Consider the following 22,909-nt stretch of genomic DNA (forward strand, 5'->3'; position numbering starts at 1 on the left):
AGACTCTCCTAATGATACCACCCAGGTTTGGTGAAGTTTGGTTCAGTGAGTCCAAAGTTATGGACCCTCAAAGCTATAGCCCCCATCTCCTATTAGCTCCTATTGGAAACAATGGGGGATGGGGCACCCTTGGGAGTCCATAACTTTGGACGCCTTGGACCAAACCTGAGTGGTATCATCAGGAGAGTCTCCCGAAAAATTTCTGAAATTTTGGTGCTGCTAGTCTAAAAACTGTGCCCCCTGCAAGCCAAAAACTGAAAAACACTAAAAAATACAAAACACACAAACCTGAATTTTTTTCACCCCCCACGTGACCAAATGGGGGGCACCCAGGGACATTTGACTCCCTATGTCCCCATGGCAGATGGCTCCCTATGTCCTGCATGGCAGGGCAGAAATGTGGGACACAAATTTTGTAAATTAAACAATGAATTAATAAATAAATAACATCCCCTCAAGATATACATCCCTTTTTTAAAAAAAAGAACACTTTGAGTTTATTATACAATAGCGTCCTTGTCATGCCAACATTAAAGGGATCAAGGTTGAGTGTCCAATTTTAGAAGATGTTGGGTACATGGAATACAAAACAAACATCAGGCCTAAGAAGGATCCATCTAGAAGAGCTACTGATTGACATTGATTCTATCCTCCCACAAACGGATGCTGATCTTTGTTACTAAGAAAGAGCTTAGGGGTAACCTCTGAAGAGCTGGCTCATATCTTCAGAGGGAATGCTAAGGCTGGTTTTCTTTTGGTTTGACTATGCTTACTTCTTGCTATCAGCTGCCCTCTAGGGCAGTGGTCCACAGGGAACTTTCCTGGTAAGTTAAATAGCTAGTCCCACTTCCCCAAGTTGGGAGGCTGTTGTATAAAAGGAGGGCAGGTTTGTGAAAGGGTAGGTAGTCATGGATATCATCTTTACTAGGATGGAAGATATAATCTAAAAAAAGATTTCACTGTAAGTTCTCCTTGGCGTCATGAATGTTCTCACTCATAGCTATAGAATGAAAAGTTGCAGAATATGAACGAAAAACCAGGTATGGTGATGAGAGACTTGTGAATCTCATTATAGACACTTCCCTGTCTTATTTTCTCTTTGTGTACCAGGAACATTTCAGTATCACAGTAATGATCACATGGAGAAGGCTTGTGAAATCAATATTTGTTAAGTTTTGGAGGACCCACGTATGAAGAAAAAACACCACAGAGACACATTTACCATGTTATTGAACCTAACAAATAAGGCCTGAGGATAAAATGCAGTCAAAGTATTGTTTTCCTAAAAAGATCTGAAGTTAAAACGTGATCAGGTTTAAAAAAGTAAGTGTTATGGAACCACTTTACTTTTTGAAATAGAAATGTAGAGATGAGAACAAGCTGTACTTGTATGTCATGACTGACACAACAACATTATGTTCCAGATCATTGTTACCTTTTTAAAAATTCTGCACTATAGTGATACTTTGGGCCTCAGACCTACCAGTTTAGTATTTATGCATTTTAATAATATGATTAAAATATAGACTTGTGGCATACTAAGATGAATTCCATCTTTCTGTGTTTATTAAAGTCAATGGACATGGAAGGGTGAAATTCTGTTTAGGACTGAACTATTAGAAATTGTATTAAAATACCTGTTTCCACATTTTCTCTTCAAATAGAAATCTGGAGTTCATATTTTATTTTCACAAGCAGCACAGCAATCATAAAAAAAATCTAACTACAGTGTACAAATGTCCTAATCTGAGATCAGTAGATCTTCTTTGGAGTAACTCTTTGAATCCTAAAATCAAAAAGCCGTGTTTCAACAACAAAATGAGTTTGACATCATTTCTGTGGGGGCTTCCATGCATCTTTGAGTGGTTTCCAGCATTGCCTTTTTGGAGGGCACAGATTCCCAATCTGACAGGTCTACCTACTAATATAGAAACAGCTATGAATCTTTTAAATAAAAGGCTTACCACAGGTGAACACATGAGGCATGAAGTCGCTGTGAGTTTCAGTAGTCTGCAGCTCTCCCTCCCATATTTAGCAAAGATCCTTCTTCAAAATTATAACTGTATTGGTTCACCATTCAGGACTGAAACATACACCTCTTTAGACACAAGAAAGATCCCGTTTTATTTCCATTTAAGGCACTGCCATTATTATGGAGTTTTTAAAAAACACTGGGAAAAGTATTTGTACCATACCAATATTGGGTGGAGCAACTATTACATTCACAAACTATTTCTTTGCAAGACCTTATCACCACTACTGTACTTACCATAGTAATTACCTATGACCCCGATGCTTGGTTTATATTATAAAGAAGCTGTAAGTTATAATTTCCTTTATTCACTTAGAGAGTTCCCAGGCACCTGTTCTGGCATATATCCAGTGCTGGGATCCATCCATGTATAGAGATCTTCATAGGGACGGCTCATCCAAAAAAAGCTTCATTTTTCATTTTTAAAAATCTAGAATCACAGAATCTTCTTAGGTCCATTAGTTCAAGTGGCCCTTTACTTTGAACCAGGTCAAAACCAAAATACAGTTCCTTTCACAATATACCCCTATTAACACAGAGTACTACAAACAGCAGAAGGAAGCATAGGGCAAATTGTGCATACGCTTATCAAGTCACAGGGAAATGTCTGTGTGGCTGAAAGTCACTTACGATGCCAACATGTTTCTTTGCTTGAATTCTAATACTGCTTTATAAATGCTCATAAATCATGTTAAGAAATAAGATGATGCTGAATTGTTTCCATAATGAAATAGTTATTATAGATGTCTGTCTATAGTGGTTTCTTTTATTCCACTTTCAGCTGGTCTTTCAGAGCTTTGTTCTACCAGCAAATTGTACTGCCAGACCATAATTCTATATTATGAGTATTGAATTTCTTTTAATCCTAACCAACTAGGTGCACAAAGCAGGCAGCTGAATAGAATATCTCTAACAGGAGTGTTTTGCTATTAAAAAGCACTTGTACTCTTGCCTGGTGAAGCCAAGAGAAAAGCATCAGGTCCATCAAAAAGCCTTGTAGTGCAGTTTGTAAAGGTATTATATAGCTTAGAAATTACATTAACCATTAATTGAAGGAGTTCTAATGTAAAATGTAGCCCGGGTCATTAGGGAAAACAATCAACAATCAGGATAAGTATATAGGAGCATATGCTAGGGCTCCAAGGTCCACAAACAATCCCTAACAAAGCTGTCATTCTATGATCATTTACACTGACTAATCCCCATTTTTCAGTATGTATGACCTGCCTTTTTCCAAGTCACAGAAAGGATGGACAGTGTTGCCTGAGCAAATTTGTACTCTTCAAAACCCACTGAAATAATTCAAGGGTGCAACTCTGGTAAGGACTACATTGTAAGGGTGACTGTTCTGAGAAATAATATGATTGGGTGTTCTTAGTAATCAGTAATTGGATAAACAACAAGAAGCAGCAAGATAAGGAATACATGGATACTTCTTGTGACCAAGCAAAGTAAGCAGTGCGGCCCCCCCAGTGAATCTGTTTAGAATCAGCGCTGTTTAACTTCTTTATAAATTATTTGGTAGTACTGTGAAAATAAATGCTCTTAGTTCATCTTTAGCAAGTTTATCTCTCAAATCCAACAATCCTTATTATTTTCTCTTTGTGGGAAGTGGGAGTCAATTTTTAACGATCTAATGATCAATTCTAATTGATTTGATCAAAGAAAAATCCAAGGCAAAGAGGGACAAGGAAGTTCTGCAGAATTTCAGAATTTCGCTCTGTAGATGTTCAGAGGGAAGCAATGTACTTCCAAATGTTCCTATCCTTCCACTAGATTTTATCTCTCAGTAGTATCAAAAGCATTTCCAAGATCCATAAAGGGTGTGCTTAGTGATCCCTTCTTATTACAAGTGTATTTACCAATAGTAAATATAGGGCCTTTCTGCACAGGCCAAAAACGGCGGCCTGGGGACGGCAAAAACGCCGTCCCCAGGCCGCCGTTCGCACAGGCGGCACTGCTGAAACGCAGCAGCGCTGACCTGGCTCCTCTTCCCCTCCCTCAGGGCGGTGTCAGGCCGCCCTCAAAAACACCCATTTAAAGGGTAGTTTTTGAGTAAACAGCGTGTTCCCAGCGGCGCGGTGCGAATAGCACCGCCAGGAACACGCTGTTTCCCCGTCCCTCTCCACTTACCTCGTCACCATCGTCGCCCTGCTGTCCTCCTAAGACCCTCCCTCGCTGTTCTCCGACCCCTGGAGGTGCGGAGCCACCTCTCCTGCGCCGGCCTCTGCTGGGGCCGCTCACACGCTTGCGTGCGAACGGCCTCCACCCTCACGATGGCAGAATTCTTGCCGGTGTGAGGGCGCATAGAGGCCCGTGCAGAAAGGGCCTTAGAATGTGACAATGATCAATCACACTCTCTCCCCTTCAGAAGCCAGATTATTTTTCCCCAAGATCCTCTTTCTAACCATTCAACCATCCTCCCATATAGCAAAAATGCATATAACTTGCCAACAACTGTGTATAATTTGCCAACAACTGATAAAAAGTTAATAGGGTGATAATTACAAGGATCTGAAGGATCTCCTTTCTTGAATATTGGCACAATGATTGCATGACTTTAACATTTACTTGTGTTAAAACTGGCATCAAAACTTGTGTCCACCAAGTTGGATTTGATTTATAATTTGAGGGAATTTGCACACACTGACAGAGGATGAATGGACAGCAAAAAAAGAGAAAATAAGTCTTGAATTGATGGCAAATATTTAAGTGAAAACATTGTTTTGTTGGTCAGTGGCAGTAAAAAATGCAAGTCTCTTTCTCTCTCTCTCTGTATGTATGTATACTAAGTTCCATCTAGTCACTTCCAACCTATGATGACCCTATGATTTAATTACCTCCAAAATGTCCTATCTTAATAGCCTTGCTCACGTCTTGCAAACTGAAGGCCATGGCTTCCTTTGTTGAAACGATCCATCTCATGTTATGTTTTTGTTTTTTCCTGCTGCCTTCAACTTCTCCTGTGCTACTGTCTTTTCTAGTGACTTCAAACTAGGGGTTCCCTAGCAGAGTAATTTAAAAAGGTATTCTGAGATCAAAACAGCAGCAATATAATGGCTTTATTTTTAATATATGGTGAAGCAGTTTGGAAATAGTATATCCAGGGAAAGAAGGGAAAAAGCAATCACCCTTTCTCAAAAAGTACATCATAGACTTGGAGAAGGTGTAAAATGAACAGGCAAAGCAATCAGGAGTTTAGAGCATCTCTTCTATGAGGTAAGGTTAAAGATTCTGACACTTTGGGATTTCGGAAAAAGAACAGCATAAATTTGTAAAATCATGCATGGTGTGGAAAAAGCAGACAGAGAGTATAGAGTCCACACAGTTTACAATCAAATAGACCCAAATCACCAATGAAATCATTGCCAAAAGAAAGTAATTTTTTCACTAATATCACTAGAAATTTGCTACCACAAATATAATGGAGATCATTTGCCCCTCTATTTTCCCCTTCCATATTTGAACATGTTGTTGTTCCAGAACATTATACTTATTATATGTTGCTCATTTTATTTTCCATAGAAATGGCTGTTTTTCCTTTTTAATGGAAGATTTCTTCATCAGAGGCACTGGATCATGAACTCAACCACACTCTGGAGCTCACAGGATGTGCAGTACTGCTTTGAGTTTGTGAATAATTCATGTCCCAAAAACCTGAGGTCTCCGATCAGTTTTTTTGTTATGTATCTCTTTATGGTGGGGACCATTCTGCTCACCTCATGTGGAAATATGTTTGTGATTATCTCCATTCTCCATTTCAAACAACTGCATTCTCCAACCAACATTCTCATCTGCTCCATGGCAACCACAGACTTTTTGCTCAGTTTCACAGTGATGCCATACAGTATGGCCAGGTCAATAGACTCATGTTGGTACTTTGGTGATGTCTTCTGCAAAGTCCATACCTGTTGCGATATTATGCTATGCACCACTTCCATTTTCCATTTGTGCTTTATCTCTATTGACCGCTACTATGCTGTATGTGCTCCCCTTCATTACATGACCAAGATAACTATTCCAGTAGTTGAAATTTTTCTATTGATTAGTTGGTCAGTCCCATTCTTGTTTGCATTTGGCTTAGTTTTCTCAGAACGAAATATTGAAGGCATTGAAGACTATGTGGACTCTTTATACTGCTATGGCTTTTGTGCCCTCATCTTTAATAAGCTCTGGGGAGTAATGGCTTCATTCATAGCCTTCTTTCTTCCTGGCACAATAATGGTGGGCATTTATCTCCACATATTTAAAGTGGCAAACAAGCATGCCGTGCAAATCACTAAGATTCCACGTGCATCAAAGTCTGGGTCAGACTCAAAAAGGAATTTTTTTAGTAAAAAAGAGAGCAAAGCTACTAAGACATTAAGCATAGTAATGGGAGCATTTGTTCTATGCTGGTTACCTTTTTTTGTTCTTACCATAACAGACCCTTACATTGGTTTCTCAACCCCTGAGGATTTGTATAATGCCTTTCTCTGGCTGGGCTATTTCAACTCCATGTGTAATCCTATAATTTATGGCTTATTTTACCCTTGGTTTCGCAAAGCATTTAAAATGATCGTGACAGGAACTATCTTCCAAAGAGATTCTTCTGCAATGAATCTCTTTCCTGCAAATGTTTAAAGAATGTTAATACTAGATGATCACTGTTTATTAGACTGCTACTATTACATTGTCATTGGATAGCTTAGTAACAAAACAAAAACAGGACCTGAATCTAAAGTGGTTTGTGTGCTTCTTTCTCATGAGCACTATGTTGTATTTTTGTTTTGTTTTTCAATTACTGACAGTAGATTGACATCCTAATGCACCATCTTGGCTAATCTGGACCTCAGGATGCTATCAGCTTGTGCTTTTCCACTCAATGTTCCCACGCTGTTCTCCATCTCAGAACCAGCAAGGAGTTCCAAAATCAATCCACATCAGTCCCAAGGCAAAATCGGCACAAGGTCCATTTATGGCTTCTGTATTTGTCCACTTAGCACACTTTGGGTATTTTGACTGAAAACAGCTCTCCAGGGTCTCAGATTCCAAATTTGCTGCCTTAAAATTTTTACTGGAAATTCTTAGGATTGAGGCTAGCATAGGACTGTGATAATAAAAGATGAGCAGAGCCAGTTAGAAGGAATCAATTACAGACCATGTTCTGTCTATGAGCTTGAAATATTTGTGCTTATTTATTGCTTTATGAGAGTGCCCTGCTTATAGTAGGCTTTTTTTGGCTTCATCAGATGCTGTTTTAAATAATTTTAAATGCATTTTTCTCTGGTTTGTCTTCAGTTTTTAATCTTACTTTATTGTTTTTTACTGATTCATTGTTTTTTAAGACTTTTTAATTGTTGAAGGAAATTTTGCAAATAGGTCCCTACCATGTTTAAGGTTTCATGCACCTGGAAGCTCCAGAGAAGATCCCCCTGCCTCCTCTCTAACTGCAGTCTCCCATGGAACAGGGAAACTAGGAACTTCCTGAGTGATACATATGTAGAATCTTCTCCAAAACAAAGAAGGTGGAGGGACAGAACAAATGCCCGGATCAAGTGGAAGAGTACATGAGAAACAGTTTGAGAAATTAAGATTTCAGTCTCATTTAGGAGGAAGGCATAACTTAATAAATCTTGGAGGGAAAAAGGACTTTCCCCTGGCTGTAGGAAAGGGAAGGACTATGAATTGAGCTCTGAACTCTGCTATTTCAGCATCCATGCAAAATCAGGTAGTGCTTTGGTCTGGACAGCTATCTCCTGCCAGGATACAGGCCCTTACTGCCTCTTGTGGAGATCTCTAGGTTCCAGCGGCAAGGACCAGTTCCTAGTTTGCTTTCTGTTGGCTACAGGTGTGTGATTCTTATGATGTGCAACCTTTTTGGCTACCTTTAGTTGGTTCAAATGCAGACTTCCTTGAAAAACATCACTATTATCCATCCTCTGATCATAACCTGGTTCGATGGTTATAGTGCAGTGTCTGTGGTGCTCCTTTTGAAGACTGCTCAGAATTGGTACAAAATCAAGCAATAAGATTGATGGCTGGAGGAAGTTACACAGAACATATCTTGACAGTCTTAAAAAACTATAGTGGCTGTGATTTACTTCCGCAGTCTATTCAAAGTGCTTTGAAGCACCAAATGGCTACAGCTGTGATCCTTAAAAGACTCTTGCTTCCTTCTTAGTCTGTGTTCTAGTTAAGATGATCTACTATGCTATGGCCTCTTCCATGTGCTTCCACCTACTGAAGTAAGGTCGAGTGCCTGTTCTGCCCCCCAAGTGAATCTGTTTGAGGTGCCATGTACTTGGCTAGGACAGAATAGGGGAGACACAAGCCAGGTTCAACAGTTCTTACAATGGGTTTATTACTTGAGAGAAACAAGACCCTAACTCCTCCCTTGGGTCTATCTAAGTCAGAGTACTTGCTTGTCTTGAGCAGGTTTGAAGCTGTAGACTGTCTTCTCTTGGTTGCTTTCAAGAAAGTCCACTGTGTCTTGCTTCCTTTCAGTTCTTTCAGTCTTTTTCTAGCTTTAACTGCTTTTAAACTTGACTTCTGCTCTATGGACCACTGTATACTAATATGGACGTCACAAATATTCCAGTTTCGAACTACCCTTATCACCTCTCTCAGACTGACAGACTAAAACTAAAACAGGGGATTGCTGGGTAAAGAAAGGAAACTGCCTATTGGGAAATGTCTTAAAGGGACAGGGGCTAACGAAAATACCCTCTCTTAGAAGACTTAACAATGAACTAAAACCATGCTAACTATGGGGAAACTGAATCTTAATGGCAACATAACAAAAGCCTCTGTGGGGGCATAACAGTGCCACAAAAGTAAGGAATTTTTTTCTTGAGGGTCTTTGAATCTAGAACATGTGACCCACAATCATTCAGCTGGTTCTGAGTCTATTAAAATATCGACACCTGCTAAAGGTATTCCTTTAGAAATTTTGCTCAAGTATCAGGATTTATTTGTTTGTTGCTTGCCTTTTCTTTGCTTGTTGTTGATTTAGTGGCTTGTCTTGCCTCTGCTTGTTTTATTGCTTTGTTGGTGTGCATTTGTAAATCATGTTTATGGTTTCACTGTTTTAACCCGTTACTGCTGGTTCTTTTAACTTACAGTTGGAAGGCCCCCCGCCACTCTGCTGAGCCACTTTCTTCCATCACTTGCCTTCAACTTTCCTGCCTAACCTAATTCAAGTTAAAAATCAGCCAGATATTTCCAAGGGTTTCTGGAAATGAACAATTATCATACTTTTTAGCATGCAGACATAGAATAGTAAATACATAAGATAAAAGAAAAACTTTGGCAGGCATTTAATGTTCATGCTAGTAGTATATATCTTATGAACTGTGGTTTTCAATTAATATGGTCTACTTTTTAAATATTTGTGCTTTAGTAAACCCTTTTTAATCTGCAGTTCACATGTCTTTATACACTTATGTCTGCAAAGTCACAAAAGTTTTGCTATGATTTCAAGGATTCCAGAATATTCATATTCTCTTTAACAGGGTAGGTTGCACTTATTTTATTTTATTTTTCTTTAAGTAATCTCTCCGCATAAAGTCTGGTGTTTTCTTACAGTTATATGATAGATGGAGTTCATTAAAAGAGCTCAGGGAGTTGAACTGAAATAATTGTTTGGATTTGACATTTTCAATGTGAGACTTTTTTTGTCAGAAGCAAACAGCTCAGAAGAGACAGCGAAATAACTAGACCCAAAAGGTTTCTACAAGAAGCTTTCATAGACCCCTGTGAATTCTTTCTAGAGATTTCTTTTACTAAAGCTATTTCAGGTATACCTCTTTGCAGAAAGATCTAAGTCTAGATGGGGGCTTCTTTTTAATACTCTCTTTATGTACTCCATGTGTACCCTATTCTGGACCTTCCTAGTCATTTTATGTAATAGTGACCCATAACAACCACTTCTGACTCTCCTGCTTGGTATTTTTTCCTTATTGCAATATTTATATAATGCCTTTCAAATTTCCTTTTGGTGATGTCCAACAAATGACAATTAATGTTAATCATACAATTGCAATACAACAAATTAAACAAAACAATGTGTTGGTTTCTACCAGATTTCTGCCAGGAAAAGCAGATTGCTTTTGTTTTCCTTCCTCCAGCAATTGCTTTAATTCCTTGAGGAACAAACTTTTGGGGTATCTTGCTGGTAAAAATACATGTTGGAGGGGGGGGGGGCTGCAGTGATGAGGGCAGTTGGATAAGATTGACCCACTCTCTTTTGTACCAGCAGGAAGCTGGAAGGATCCAACCAATTAAAAGCAATAATCCAGAAAAAAGTAAAACACAGTAAAATACCAGAATGAAAAATAAACAAATCCCAAACTAAAAGGTGCAGCCACAGATGCATGACAGTGTCCTTACACTGCCAAATTTATATTGTATACTATAAATCAATCTCCCATATCATAATCCTCATATTTTGTTATTCAGTGAGCAGATCAGGCAAAGGTCAATGGCTCGCCCAAATGAAACTGGAAATAAAGTGGCATGTCATACTGTATTCCTATGTTTGTTTCCCTACTCTGCGTATAATTCCAGGAGCTACCTGGTTCCTGCTCATGAAGGGTCCTTTTCCTGCCTAGTGTCCTATTGACCTGAATCAGAACAATAGTTATCCTATACTGGAGTTGCCAGCTCTTGGTTGGGGAGTACCTGGAGATTTGGGGAGGGGTGTGTGTGGAGCCTGAGGAGGGCAGGGTTTGGAGAGGGGGGGGGGTTCAGCTGTAATGCCATACAGCCCACCTCCCAAAACAACCATTTTCTCCAAGAGAAATGATCTCTGTTGTCTGGAGCTCAGCTGTTATTCCAGATCTCCACCCAACCCTACACATGGCAGTAGCATAAAAATTCTGCTAAGACAAAGACTAACTCTGTTATCTTAAACTCATGACAACAGTGATGCCTTTGTACTAAGAAATATTTCCTCTCTATCTAGCACTCGTAAATTATGTTCTGACTTCTGCAGAAACATAGCTAGTAAGAATTAAAAAGGGAGTAAAGACTAGTAAATATAAATACAAACTTATTATATTAACTCACTACATAAAGATTATGTTGTTCTTTCTTGTTCTTGGGGTCTCACAGCCCTGACAACTTGAGGAGGCCAGGAAAGCTGCCACTCACCTATCTTTCTGCAAACTGAGCAAAACTGAATTATTTAAGAGGTTTTTTCTGGGCAGGTAACAGGGTTCACTGTGAAAAATGGTTCACAAAAAATAGATCCGTTCAGGGAGGGTGAATCCCCCTCTGGAGCCTTCAGTGGGGGTTACTTACTTCTGCACCACGCACCATGTGGCTCCACAGTGGTCAGTTCAGAAGCTGCTGCCCTTGCATAGGCCTGCCAATGCAAAAAGCTGTTCTGGCATGTCCAGGGGCATTCCAGGGGCATTCCGGGGGTGAAGCCAACATTAATTGACTTCCTCCTGACCTTTCCCCACTGGAACGCCAGTGCTGAGCATTTGGGCTTACACCACACTTTGGGGTAGTATAAGCCCATGGAGCCCAATGGGGACTTTTAAACATTTTAGTCTTCCCGTGCTGCCGAGAAGCCCTCCTGGAGGTGATGGGCAGCGCCAAAGTAGCGCTGTGGCCTCCCAGTACAGGCTTTGGATTGGGTTATTAGATAAATGATTGGAGAATATGGTCTACACTGCTGTGTGTAGCTATTGCAGCTAGGTTCCTATTATGTATTTTTTGTACCGCTTAATGTGTCGTGTGCCATGTTAATATTCATGCTATGCTTTAGTTCTTTTGAGTGGTTCCAGACTTCTAAAACCCCAATGCATTGTTTATTGAATGTACCAGTTTGTTGATTGTATTGACTCACTATATGTAATCCACCTTGAGTCCCTGTGAGAAACATGGACAATAAATAAATAGAACTATTATGTGATTAAACCCAGTTTGTATCTGCCTTAAATGTTCATGAATTGTTCCAGAAAGCTCCTAATAAGCCAAGCTGTGACTGCAGAATGGATATTATCATAGTAGCATTACTGTGAATCAGGCAATGGATGCTCTTACATCCATCGTGTTTTCTGTCACTGTAGGGGTGGGGAGGCAGTTCCTCAGAGCACTGCATTCAAAATCCTTTTTTGAATAGGACAGTAGATCTATTGGTAGCCCCTCGTATCACTTTTTCAGTTCTGGTGATGCTTAAACCAATTATTCAAGATGTCTTATTAATATCCATTTATAAACAAATGTCAGTTTATGACAGAAAAGTTGTATTGAAATATTTTTGATAAATAAATAAAAATCATTGAGTGCCATGAAGAGTGATTCTTGATTTTTGCTCCAGTTTCTTTTGTATTTCTTCTCCTAATCATATTTCCACATTCATGTTCTTATTGTTTATATAAACCTTGCAATGCCAGAGGCATTCTTGCTTCCTGTACTGAGAACTCAGTAAAAAAAACTGACAGTCCCGTTAGATTGACTACCTCTGGCTGACGTATGAGTATGTTGTTGGAGTTTGGTTGAATATGGATCAACCCAGCCCTGTGTGTGAGTGCAATAAAGGAGCTCTTCCAAACAAATGCATGCAAAGAAGGAAAACTTACCTTTATTTCAAATAACTTCAGATCATAGGCATTGTTCCAGGTGAAAAGTAGATAGTAAGAAACCTTAGTCTAAAGAAATAACTTTCCCTAACAAAAGTGGGCATTCTAACACGCCATCACATATGTGCAAATGTGATATGCTTCTGTGGGAAAGTGGTCAGGAGCCATTGTGCTTGGTACAAAGGAGAAGACAGAAAGAAAATGGCCGCAAGGTGAAGAAGGAGGAGTTGGTGGGTGGAGCCTACGCATGGAGAGCAAACAATAGAAAAGCTTAGAAATACATAGCGCCTCCCCCCCATTTTCCAGGAATGCAGGAGTTGCTTATTCCAACATATGTACGATCCCTAATACAAATAAGTGCATTGGCCAGTCTGAGAAATTCTAATTTCTCATATAAATGCTTATAAATAGAAACAACATGGTCAAAGAAGTTTGCTCTGTCATATGTGGTTAGCTATATGATTGACTGCCATTCCATGGAGAGAAGCAGCTGGCACCACAGTCTGGGACCAGGGGCGTAATGAGGCAGCCCTGGGCAAACTGTAGCCCTGGGCAAAACCTGAGTTGGATGCCCCCCCCCCCATGGGCAGCCACTCCACCACGACCAGGACATTGGTGCCTGCAGGGGGTGCATTTTTAGACATATCAGCACCAAATTTCAGCATATCATCAGGAGACTGTCCTTATGCTACTCCCCAAGTTTGGTGAGGTTTGGTTCAAGGAATCCAAAGTTATGGACTCCCAAAGGGGGTGCCCCATCCCCCATTGTTTCCAATGGGAGCTAATAGGAGATAGGGCCTACAGTTTTGAGGGTCCATAACTTTGGCCCCCCTGAACCAAACTGCACCAAACTTGGGGGGTGCCATCATCTCCAAATGATACCCTGAAATTTTGGTGCCGATACATTCAAAAATGCGCCCCCTGCAGGAACATCCTATAAATTTGCCCAAGAATCTTTGTTCTGCATTGAGTTTTCTGCATTGCTGTCAATGGGGGTTGCAGGCTGTGGGGGGCACATTTCTGAAGGCACAGTCTCAAAGCTTTCAGGGTCTCATCAAGAGACTGCCCTAATGATACCCCCAAGTTTGGTGCAGTTCGGTTCAGGGGGGCCAAAGTTATGGACCCTCAAAACTGTAGCCCCCATCTCCTATTAGCTCCCATTGGAAACAATGGGGGATAGGGGCACGCCCTTTGGGAGTCCATAAGTTTGGATTCCTTGAACCAAACCTTACCAAACTTGGGGGGTAGCATAAGGACAGTCTCCTGATGATACGCTGAAAATGTGGTGCTGCTAGCCTAAAAACTGCGCCCCCTGCAGGCCAAAAATGGAAAACCACTAAAATACCCAAAAACGAACCCAGCATTTTGATGCCCCCCACAAGGTGATGCCCTGGGCAGCTGCCCAACTTGCCCAATGGGCATTACGCTAGTGTCTGGGACAGAGCAGTTTTGGTAGTATGCCTGGCCTGGTAGGTTGAGCAGTGGGGCATCTTGTGGCAGCAGCACTCCTCCTTCTTCCAAAAGGGTGCCTCCAGTCATGTGGTGCCTTGGGAAAGTGCCCTGACTTGCCCCACCTGAGTACATGCCTGGCAGGCGGAGCTTGGCTTGTCATCAGGGGCCATGTACATCTAGTTCCAATAAAATGATGGTTCAAACATAGCAACATCTCTGCCAGCTCATTTATTAATCTAATTTTGAATCAGTTTTGAACAAAGATATAACACGGCTCTCTATAATAACATTTTGGCATGCTATTGTATCCCAGATGACCTTTTGAGGGTTCAAATAGATGAACCTAATTTATGAGACTGTACAAAAGTGATGCATTATATGACAGGTAGATAATATTGCAGCCTAAATTTGTCCCTTGATCTCCTTATCTGGTTGCTATACCAGCTGAAAAGCTTTGCATGACAGTTGCTCAACTACAATTCCAGACATTGCCAATGGCTCCATTGACTGGTCATTTTCCTTGAGTGCTGATGGGGTTATGTTTCTGTGTTCATGGAAAGTCCAGAGTAGAAGATTTACCCAACAACATTTTATTTTGCTGTTTGCATTTGGAACCCAGTGTTAAATTTTTAGATAAGTTTGTAAAGGCCCAGAATTTATCATCTAATAAAATTATCTCTTCCCCATCAGACACCAATCCTCTGATTACATACTTGAAATTTTTTGCTCTGGCAGCCAAGAAAATACAAGCCAAATATTAGTTATCAGAGAGCATGTGTTTGAGTTCAGCTACTGAGATGGGATGCAATGTTGTATATTTGCTGCGTACCGATTTTATTTTATTGAGTTTTTTATTCTGTTTTGTGATGGCCTTTGGCTTTAAATAATAAACACATTCATTCATTCATTCATTCATTCATTCATTCATTCATTCATTCATTCATTCATTCATTCATTCATTCATTCATTCACTATATATTTTAAGCTATGGGTTGGATCCTGTGCTTTGCCCACAGAAAAACTGGCACAGGTTGATCTTTCCATCTTCCCCTTCTTCAATCATCTGCCTATGGATGCTGTAAAGAGTACGGCAGGGTTGCAGAATTTGCAAGGTGGCCTCAGAGAGGAGGAAAATGTGGGCAAAATCATCACTTGTGCCTCTTCGGCCAGCATGTTTCTTGCTAAAGTGGTTAGATTCATAGGTTTGAACAAAGTCAATGTCTGGAATGTATTTTTAAAATGACATTTAATGGATGAAATTTTCACTGGATATGTAAAGCAAGTCATTGGTCTGGCATGAGAAAATGAAGAAAATCCCCAGGTGCTTAGAGCTGTAGCTCACTTGATGAAGAACTAGTAGTAATAACAAAGAAGCCTTGTTTAGGCTGAGTGGTGAGATAGAACACACTGAACTAGAGAAATAAAGTCAGGACAATTTGAAAAGTTGACTTTATTAAATGGTAAAAATGTATACACAATTCATGGCTCAGCTGTTAACATAAAAAAATTGAGTAGGCCTATTTGTGAGCTTCCGGTTTCTTCAAAGCAAAAAAAATATTGCTGTTGAACATGCATGCTTTTTGGCCACACCCTTCAAACACACTACTCATTAGAGAAGGCTGTTTGTTCAAACTATATAAGGGATCACATCAACTGCTTATCTGCTTCCCAGACCTGGAAAGAAGACACTATTAGACTGCTGGAGGTCAAAGCAGAGAACACCAGGAGGTAAACCGTGCATTTTGTAGATATATTTCAATTGCTGTATAAAAACCAGAGTATGTATATGACCAAAATGGTCACGTAATAAGATTTCCCTGCATTTTAGGAAACATTTTAAAATTGCTCTGTGTGGAGAAATGTGTCTCCATAAACTATACCAGTCAATGGTTTGATCTGAAAAATCCAACAGCCAAAAAATCTAGAAATTTCCATTGGTACAAATGCTATGCATATTACAGTGCCATTTGTTCATCATGTTTTATTTGCTTTGTAAAACAGTAGTTTAAATATTAAACAGAGACACCAACCTGTGAGACAGTAGTTGTGCAATAAGTTATGAAATGTATTGGGTGAGAAATTGTGTCAGCCCTGTGATTGTTTCTGTTTATACTACTACTGTGTCAAGATGTGACGGATGCAATTTGAGCCTTTATTTTTTAAAACAGAATCAGAAATTAGAAAGTTCCTTTCGAGAATTTTTAGTTAATGGTATTCATCAGTGTTCCTGGCATTGTAAAGAATAAAAACAAGACAGCTCCCTGCCCTGGCAGTTTACAGTAAAAAAGGTTTTTCAGAAAGCATTGCTCTGTACTCTGTCAAGAAACTCTGGTGTTCTTTTTCCTCTAAGCAATTAATTGTTATTTTCATTAATAAGATGTGCACAAAAATTGAGCCACTGTTATATAAAATTCATCTGTGAATGGTCATGAATGTATAACAGAACACTGCTCTACCAAAAAAGCATACTATCTCTTTTAAACATTTACTATAACAGATAATACATTCATTCAATGCACATTTAGGTAACACACATCAACATGTACAAGTGATTTTTTATAGAATAAGTCCTATTTATGTTTGTCACACATTTTACATGACCGGCAGTTATTTTTATCACTTCCTAAATGAACAGTGTCTACAAAGTTAGTTCCTTGGTCAGGTGCAGAAACTGTTCCTGCTCCCCGCAATTAATTTCTGGCTATCAGAGTTTCTGTTTCCCTGGCACATGAATACCATGCAAGGAGATTGTTCAGTGTAAGACTGGAGGAAAAGACTCCCACCTCAAAACTTTTGTGTTCTAATATAGTCCATTAATATAGATACTTACAAATTACTCCTCATCCCCCTTTCTCCCTGAATTATGATTTTCCTTTATTTCTTTTTCCATTAACAAATTTTAGACACAACCCTGTGTATGCACCAGTTGCTGAAGCTTCCAGTTGGGTCCTTCCATCCCACCCTTTCTACATTACTGGAGAACATCTGTGCATTGATAATACCGTACAAGAAAATAATCCTGATGGGATCATATGTACAAGTCATTGCATGATTTGGTATGGTATTTTCCCAATAGGCTTATGAAAGCCATCTCAGAACTTTGTGTGTGTGTGTGTGTGTGTGTGTGTGTGTGTGTGTGTGTGTGTGTGTGTGTGTTTAAATGTGTGTATGCACATAATACAGCTTTCTTGAGATCCTATGTATGGTCAAGTCACAATGCCTTCCCTTGCAGGTTTTTTTTAAATTACATATGCATAAACTGGTCATATCAGAAGATGGGGGAGAGATGCAAATGCTGATTTTAGAAATTCTCCTGGTTAAAAATCAGGAGAAGTGAAATGCAGGCAGAGTAGAATAATAGAACATGAGGAAAATCCACTTATACTTACTTGTAATTTCAAGTATATATACTATAACAAATGTTTTTCCCCATTGTTTCACAGTGGCAAGAAGTGGCCTTCCTTTTCTTCCAGATGATGCTCTGGCAGTTGTCACAGTTTAAGCAAAAGATTGCTTTCAAACATCTGGATCCCCCCCCCCCAATATAAAACGTATAGTATTGGTATTCTTTTGGAAAGGTATTTCAGATGTAGAAACAATTTTTCCTGTTTAGTGAAGATAGTGATCATGCCATTTCTAATGAAAATTAAAATTATAATTTTGGAACCATTCCCCACCCCTACACCCCAAAGATAGTCACAGCAAGAAGGAGTATACAGTGGCAGCTCCCCCAGGTCCATGATTTGGGGAGGGGAGGAATCCTAGCAAGAGTATAATGTTATACAGTCTCCCCTCCAAACAGAACTTTTTTCTCCATTGGAACTGAGCTCTGTAAACAGGAGATCAGTTGTAATTCTAGCAGAGCTCTAGAGCACAGCTGGAGGCTGGCAACCCAGTCTAGAGCTTGGACCTCACCTAGGAACAGAGCCCTGGATTTACCTCATAGCCAATCTTTTTGCACTTACAGCCCTGTTAACAGCACTATCCAATAGCATCTGAGATGGCTTTCTTATACAGTTTCAGTGCAGTTACAGGTCCGTTTTAGTGATTCCTGTAGAGCCATGGATACTAACAGTTCCAGAAGTAAAGGAAGTTGCTTTCTACAGAAAGCCAATGGGACCATCATCCTGATTGTGATCATCTGCTCATGTTCCTAAGCCAGCGTGTTGAACTTCATACAACTCAACCAGATACCAAGAAAGGCTTCTGTCATGATCTTTTCACACGTGATATATTCTTTACCTTCTAATTAATTCCATTTTTTTTTCAGATGAAGGTTGCCAGATCTGAGCTATTTAATGCAGGCTAAATTGGAAAAGAAGGATGAGCTCTGTTGTGGAAAGCGCATCTGTACACCTACTGTGCTTTGAGAGAAATGGTTCTTGCTACAGAACTCTACACCCCTTTGGAATCCAGTTGGCAATCTACTTAATCTGTGCCATGGGGATGCTTCTCATAGTACTAGGGAACCTGCTGGTGGTGGTTTCTGTCTCCCACTTCAAAACACTTCACACACCCACTAATTTCTTACTACTTTCCCTTGCCCTGGCAGATCTCCTGCTAGGCTTAACAGTGCTGCCTTTCAGCACTATCCGTTCAGTGGAGGGCTGCTGGTATTTTGGGGATGACTTTTGCATGTTACATACCTTTCTGGACACACTTTTTTGCCTGACCTCAATATTCCACCTCTGCTTTATATCCATTGACCGCCACTGTGCCATTTGTGATCCATTGCTCTACTCCACCAAGTTCACCATCCGGGTTGCTTGCATCTATATAGCAATAGGCTGGGGTGTGCCTGTGGTTTATACTTCTGTATTTCTTTATACCAAAGCAATTGAGGAAGGATTAGCACAGTTCTTGCAAGACATGCCTTGTGTTGGTAGCTGCCAACTGCTCTTCAATAAACTCTGGGGATGGATAAACTTTCCCCTCTTCTTCTTCCCATGTCTCATAATGATAGGGTTGTATGTCAAGATATTTGTTGTGGCAACCAGACAAGCTAGACAGATAGACAACATGAATAACCAGTTAGGAGCAACAAAGAGGGAAAGGAAGGCTGCTAAAACACTTGGGATAGCTGTAGGAATCTATCTCCTGTGCTGGTTGCCTTTTACAATAGACACCATGGTGGACAGCCTCGTAAATTTTATTACCCCTCCTGTTGTGTTTGATGTTCTTATTTGGTTTGCTTATTTTAATTCTGCCTGCAACCCCTTGATTTATGTGTTTTCCTACCGATGGTTCAGGAAAGCTGTAAAACTGGTCTTAACTTGTCAGATCTTTTGTACAAGGACATCTACCATTGACCTATTCCATGAATGATCCACTGACAAGACAGATGAATGGGACTTCGCATTTTTGTGAATCTAATTTAACAGAAGTATATAAAAGAGCCTAGTTTGGTAACTCCCAGTTTTTTGAAGCTTTGCCTACACTGTTGTGATGTAATATGTGAAAATGTGGATTGAACTGAAATGATATAACAAAGCAATACCTTCAGTGTGAAGAAAATTATTCACATTTCTTATTAAGGGCTAGAAAGGAAAATAGGGAGGCATCCTCAGAACAGGATAGCAGATGGTATATAGTAGTTAAGAGCGCTGGACCCTAATCTGGAGAACTAGGCTTGAATCTCCTCTTCTCCACATGAGCAGTAGACTCTTATCTGTGAACAGGATTTGTTTCCCAGCTTGAAGCTTGCTGCGTGGGCTCAGGGTGGTGAACAACATTGATATAAACAACAGGCATCAATAGTCATCATCAGGTCAACGAGCAACAATAATATAGCACTACAAAATAGCAAAAACTTCAATATTATCAGAACCATATAACATAACCACATAGAGTAACAATATAAAAATTATAACTAACATATCAATAGTTGAACATTACACATAAAGGAAAATCAGTAAACATAACATAGTAACATAGATTCATTAACAACATCATGGCATCATTAACAGCATCGTAACATCATTAAACACCATTAACAAAACATCAAACCCCACCATGAAAACAACCTGAATACACAAGGGGACGACTTCCAGTACATTCCAACAATCAAACTACAGAACATAATGACTACAATGACCCAAGGCTAACCAACCAAGCAGTTCTTAATGGTGTCAATATATTAACTAAGCCTAGTAACTAACCTATGTAAGAAGCAATCATATTACTAAGCCGAGTACTTAAGCTCCCCATGCTCACTAATGCTATTAACTGCAACCAATTAACCAATTCACTACCTAGAATATAACACCTAAACTGCCTAGAACAATCAATATAAATAACACAGTTAGATCACTAAACAGCTGTAAAAACCCTACCCCCCTCGCAGTCAGCAGGTGACAGCATCCACTAAACTCCATCCTCAGTAGAGTGTAACATTCCAGCGGGAAGAACAACCATTCCGCTGCCGCTTCCATGTTCTAATTGGGGGTGTACCCTGCATGTTCTGTGGGGGCCTCTGGCACTGGCCCCCACTGCTGCACGGGAGCCTCCAATGATGAGCAGATGCAGCCCACCCCAGCACTCTCACCACTGGTGGGCTGCTGCCGCCTCCTCCTCCACAAACCCAAATGTCACTGCCAGCTCCACGGGCCCGAACACCGCCGCTGTAGTTGTTGTTGATATTGGGGGGAGGCTGCTACTACCAGCCCCCCACGACAGGGCCGTTCAAGAATCACAGAGGCGCCACACAGCTCTGTGAAATTTCATTGTAATTTAGGGAAGCCTCGCTGCTTGCCAAAACTTTGCCAGCTGAAATGGAAAAGCAGACCAGCAGCGGATGAGCTCTGACAAGAAGTGGGGAAACACATTGTTCTAGTTTTCTTCTCCACACCTCCATTTCTTCTGCCATTCTAACTAGCTGGCTAACAGTACTTTAAAAATGCTAACAAAGTTCCCAGGTAGTAGAAAAAACATCTTTCTAGCTCCTCTTAGGTCCTAAAATTAACTAATTACCCGCACTCCTAACTAGCAGATCCATTCTGCGTGCCGTCTTCAAGTTTTGTTGAGGCAGGAAATAAAATGTTTCCTCCATTGAGTTCCACATTATGTTTTCCTCCCTAGGTCCCTCCCAAAAGTTTGACTTCCAGTCTGAAAATGTTTTAAACGAATCCGCTTTTAAAATTATTCTTTTGTTGAAACGTTTTAAAAACATCTTCAGCTCGGTGTGTGATCTATTTACTATGTTTTCCATGCCTCTGTGCTGTTCCTGTCCTTGACACCATTTCCTGAGCTCACTCTGTTCCCATTGCCTGTTTATTTCAATAATTTCTGTGGATTTTTTTAAAAAATTGTGAGGTAAAAATAAAATCTTTGAATCATTAATTGTATGAGCTATGAGAATTGTAGCAAGACGTACTGAAACATCGATTTAACAAACAACAAAAAAGGAAAAAAAAAACACCTAATTGTGGCCATCAACTGTTTCAAAGGGATGAGTGCAGACAAACATTGTGGAAAAGAAAGGGGAGACTGAAACATTTTAGGTGATTTGTGCAGAAAGTGCACCACAAAGATGTATGCTGTGGGGATAAGAAGGGAGTTTGTAAGTCACTTTAAGACTCCTTACAGGATGCGAAGGCGGGATATATGTCCAACCTCTTCTTCTTCTTCTATTTGGAAATGACAGCTAGAGAGGCATTTTATAACAAGTAGCTGATTCATTGGTACAAGCCAATTTTAGTTTGTGAGGGAAAATTTTGTTTGATGGGACTGTCAGTTAATAGCTCACTAGCTTATTTTAAGCATATTTGGTGTTGGAAATGACAAAGAAAAAATAAAAGTAAGTAGTAGGCTTTGTTTATTAAATACTAAGGAATCACAGGTCTGTGTTCTGCCAATCTACTTAACAAAGTTCACCAAAGAAAAATCTGTTTACGTTATAGAAAGATCATTTAGGCTTGAGGAAAGCTTTAAACTTTGCTGGTAGAATTACAGGATACAGGCCATTATTTCAAAAACAAGTACATTCATCTAACTTTAAATCAGTCAGTTCAGAAAGGTATATTATTGACAAGGGTACAATCCTACAGAAGATTACCTAGAAACAAGCCCTGTCAATGTTACATCTTGATGACCATGCATGCAGATTGCATAGTAGAGAAAGGTTCTTGAAAAAAGATAAAATGCTTGTAAAGAGTGTGGATATTAGATGGGTTTTCTCTTGCAGCTGTAAATGCTAATCATTAGATACTTTACAATTGTTCTGTGAGATCAATTGCATCAGTGATTCCATTTACAAAGCCTATCATTAGATATTGCAACAATTACTTGAGAATTATTATTGCTTGATTAATCTGTTAGACTATTTGCTCATAGTGAATGAAATCTTTTTCTGAAAGGAAAAGGTAAATAGCAGGAAACTGTCTATTTTCAGCTTCAGCAGAAAAATAAGCAGAAAAGCAGCACTGAGATATTTGATCAGCTGTAAGCGTGCTCATTATTCTATAGCATATTTTACCCTTATGTAACACTGACTGAACTCTTGTTCCTAATGAGTTCGCAGGGACAGGTTGGCAGATTCCCCCTCTCCTCTTCTGCTCTCATGCATTAATACCTTCCCTCCCTTTCATTAATTGTGGCTAACTCTAGTAGCCACAGTTTGCAAGCCCACTTCTAATGATAACTGCAAATTTCAGTTGGCTCCAAAACTGAAAGGGGTTAGGGTTTCTAACTCTGGATTGGGAAAACTCCAGAGGTTTGGAGGTGGACCCTGGGGAGGGGATGGTTTGGTATATGGAGGAATTTTGGAGATGTGTCATGCCATCCTCCAAAGCAGCCATTTTCTCAGGGGAACAGATTTCTGTCAACTGGACATAGGTATAATTCTGGGAGATCTCCA

The 22,909-nt window shown here is 39.9% G+C and overlaps 2 protein-coding genes across 2 annotated transcripts; both read left to right on the forward strand.

Moving 5' to 3' along the window:
- Window positions 1-3,233: 3,233 nt before the first annotated feature.
- LOC125437650 (trace amine-associated receptor 4-like) lies at window positions 3,234-6,655 on the forward strand. Its single transcript, XM_048505451.1, has 2 exons — window positions 3,234-3,351; window positions 5,558-6,655. Exon 2 carries the CDS (start codon window positions 5,612-5,614, stop codon window positions 6,653-6,655), a length of 1,044 nt encoding a protein of 347 aa, XP_048361408.1. The 5' UTR covers window positions 3,234-3,351; window positions 5,558-5,611.
- An 11,723-nt stretch (window positions 6,656-18,378) lies between these two features.
- TAAR5 (trace amine associated receptor 5) lies at window positions 18,379-19,380 on the forward strand. Its single transcript, XM_048508630.1, has one exon. It carries the CDS (start codon window positions 18,379-18,381, stop codon window positions 19,378-19,380), a length of 1,002 nt encoding a protein of 333 aa, XP_048364587.1.
- Window positions 19,381-22,909: the final 3,529 nt, after the last annotated feature.

Source organism: Sphaerodactylus townsendi, linkage group LG01, assembly GCF_021028975.2.
Source record: "Sphaerodactylus townsendi isolate TG3544 linkage group LG01, MPM_Stown_v2.3, whole genome shotgun sequence".
NCBI classification, from domain to species: domain Eukaryota; kingdom Metazoa; phylum Chordata; class Lepidosauria; order Squamata; family Sphaerodactylidae; genus Sphaerodactylus; species Sphaerodactylus townsendi.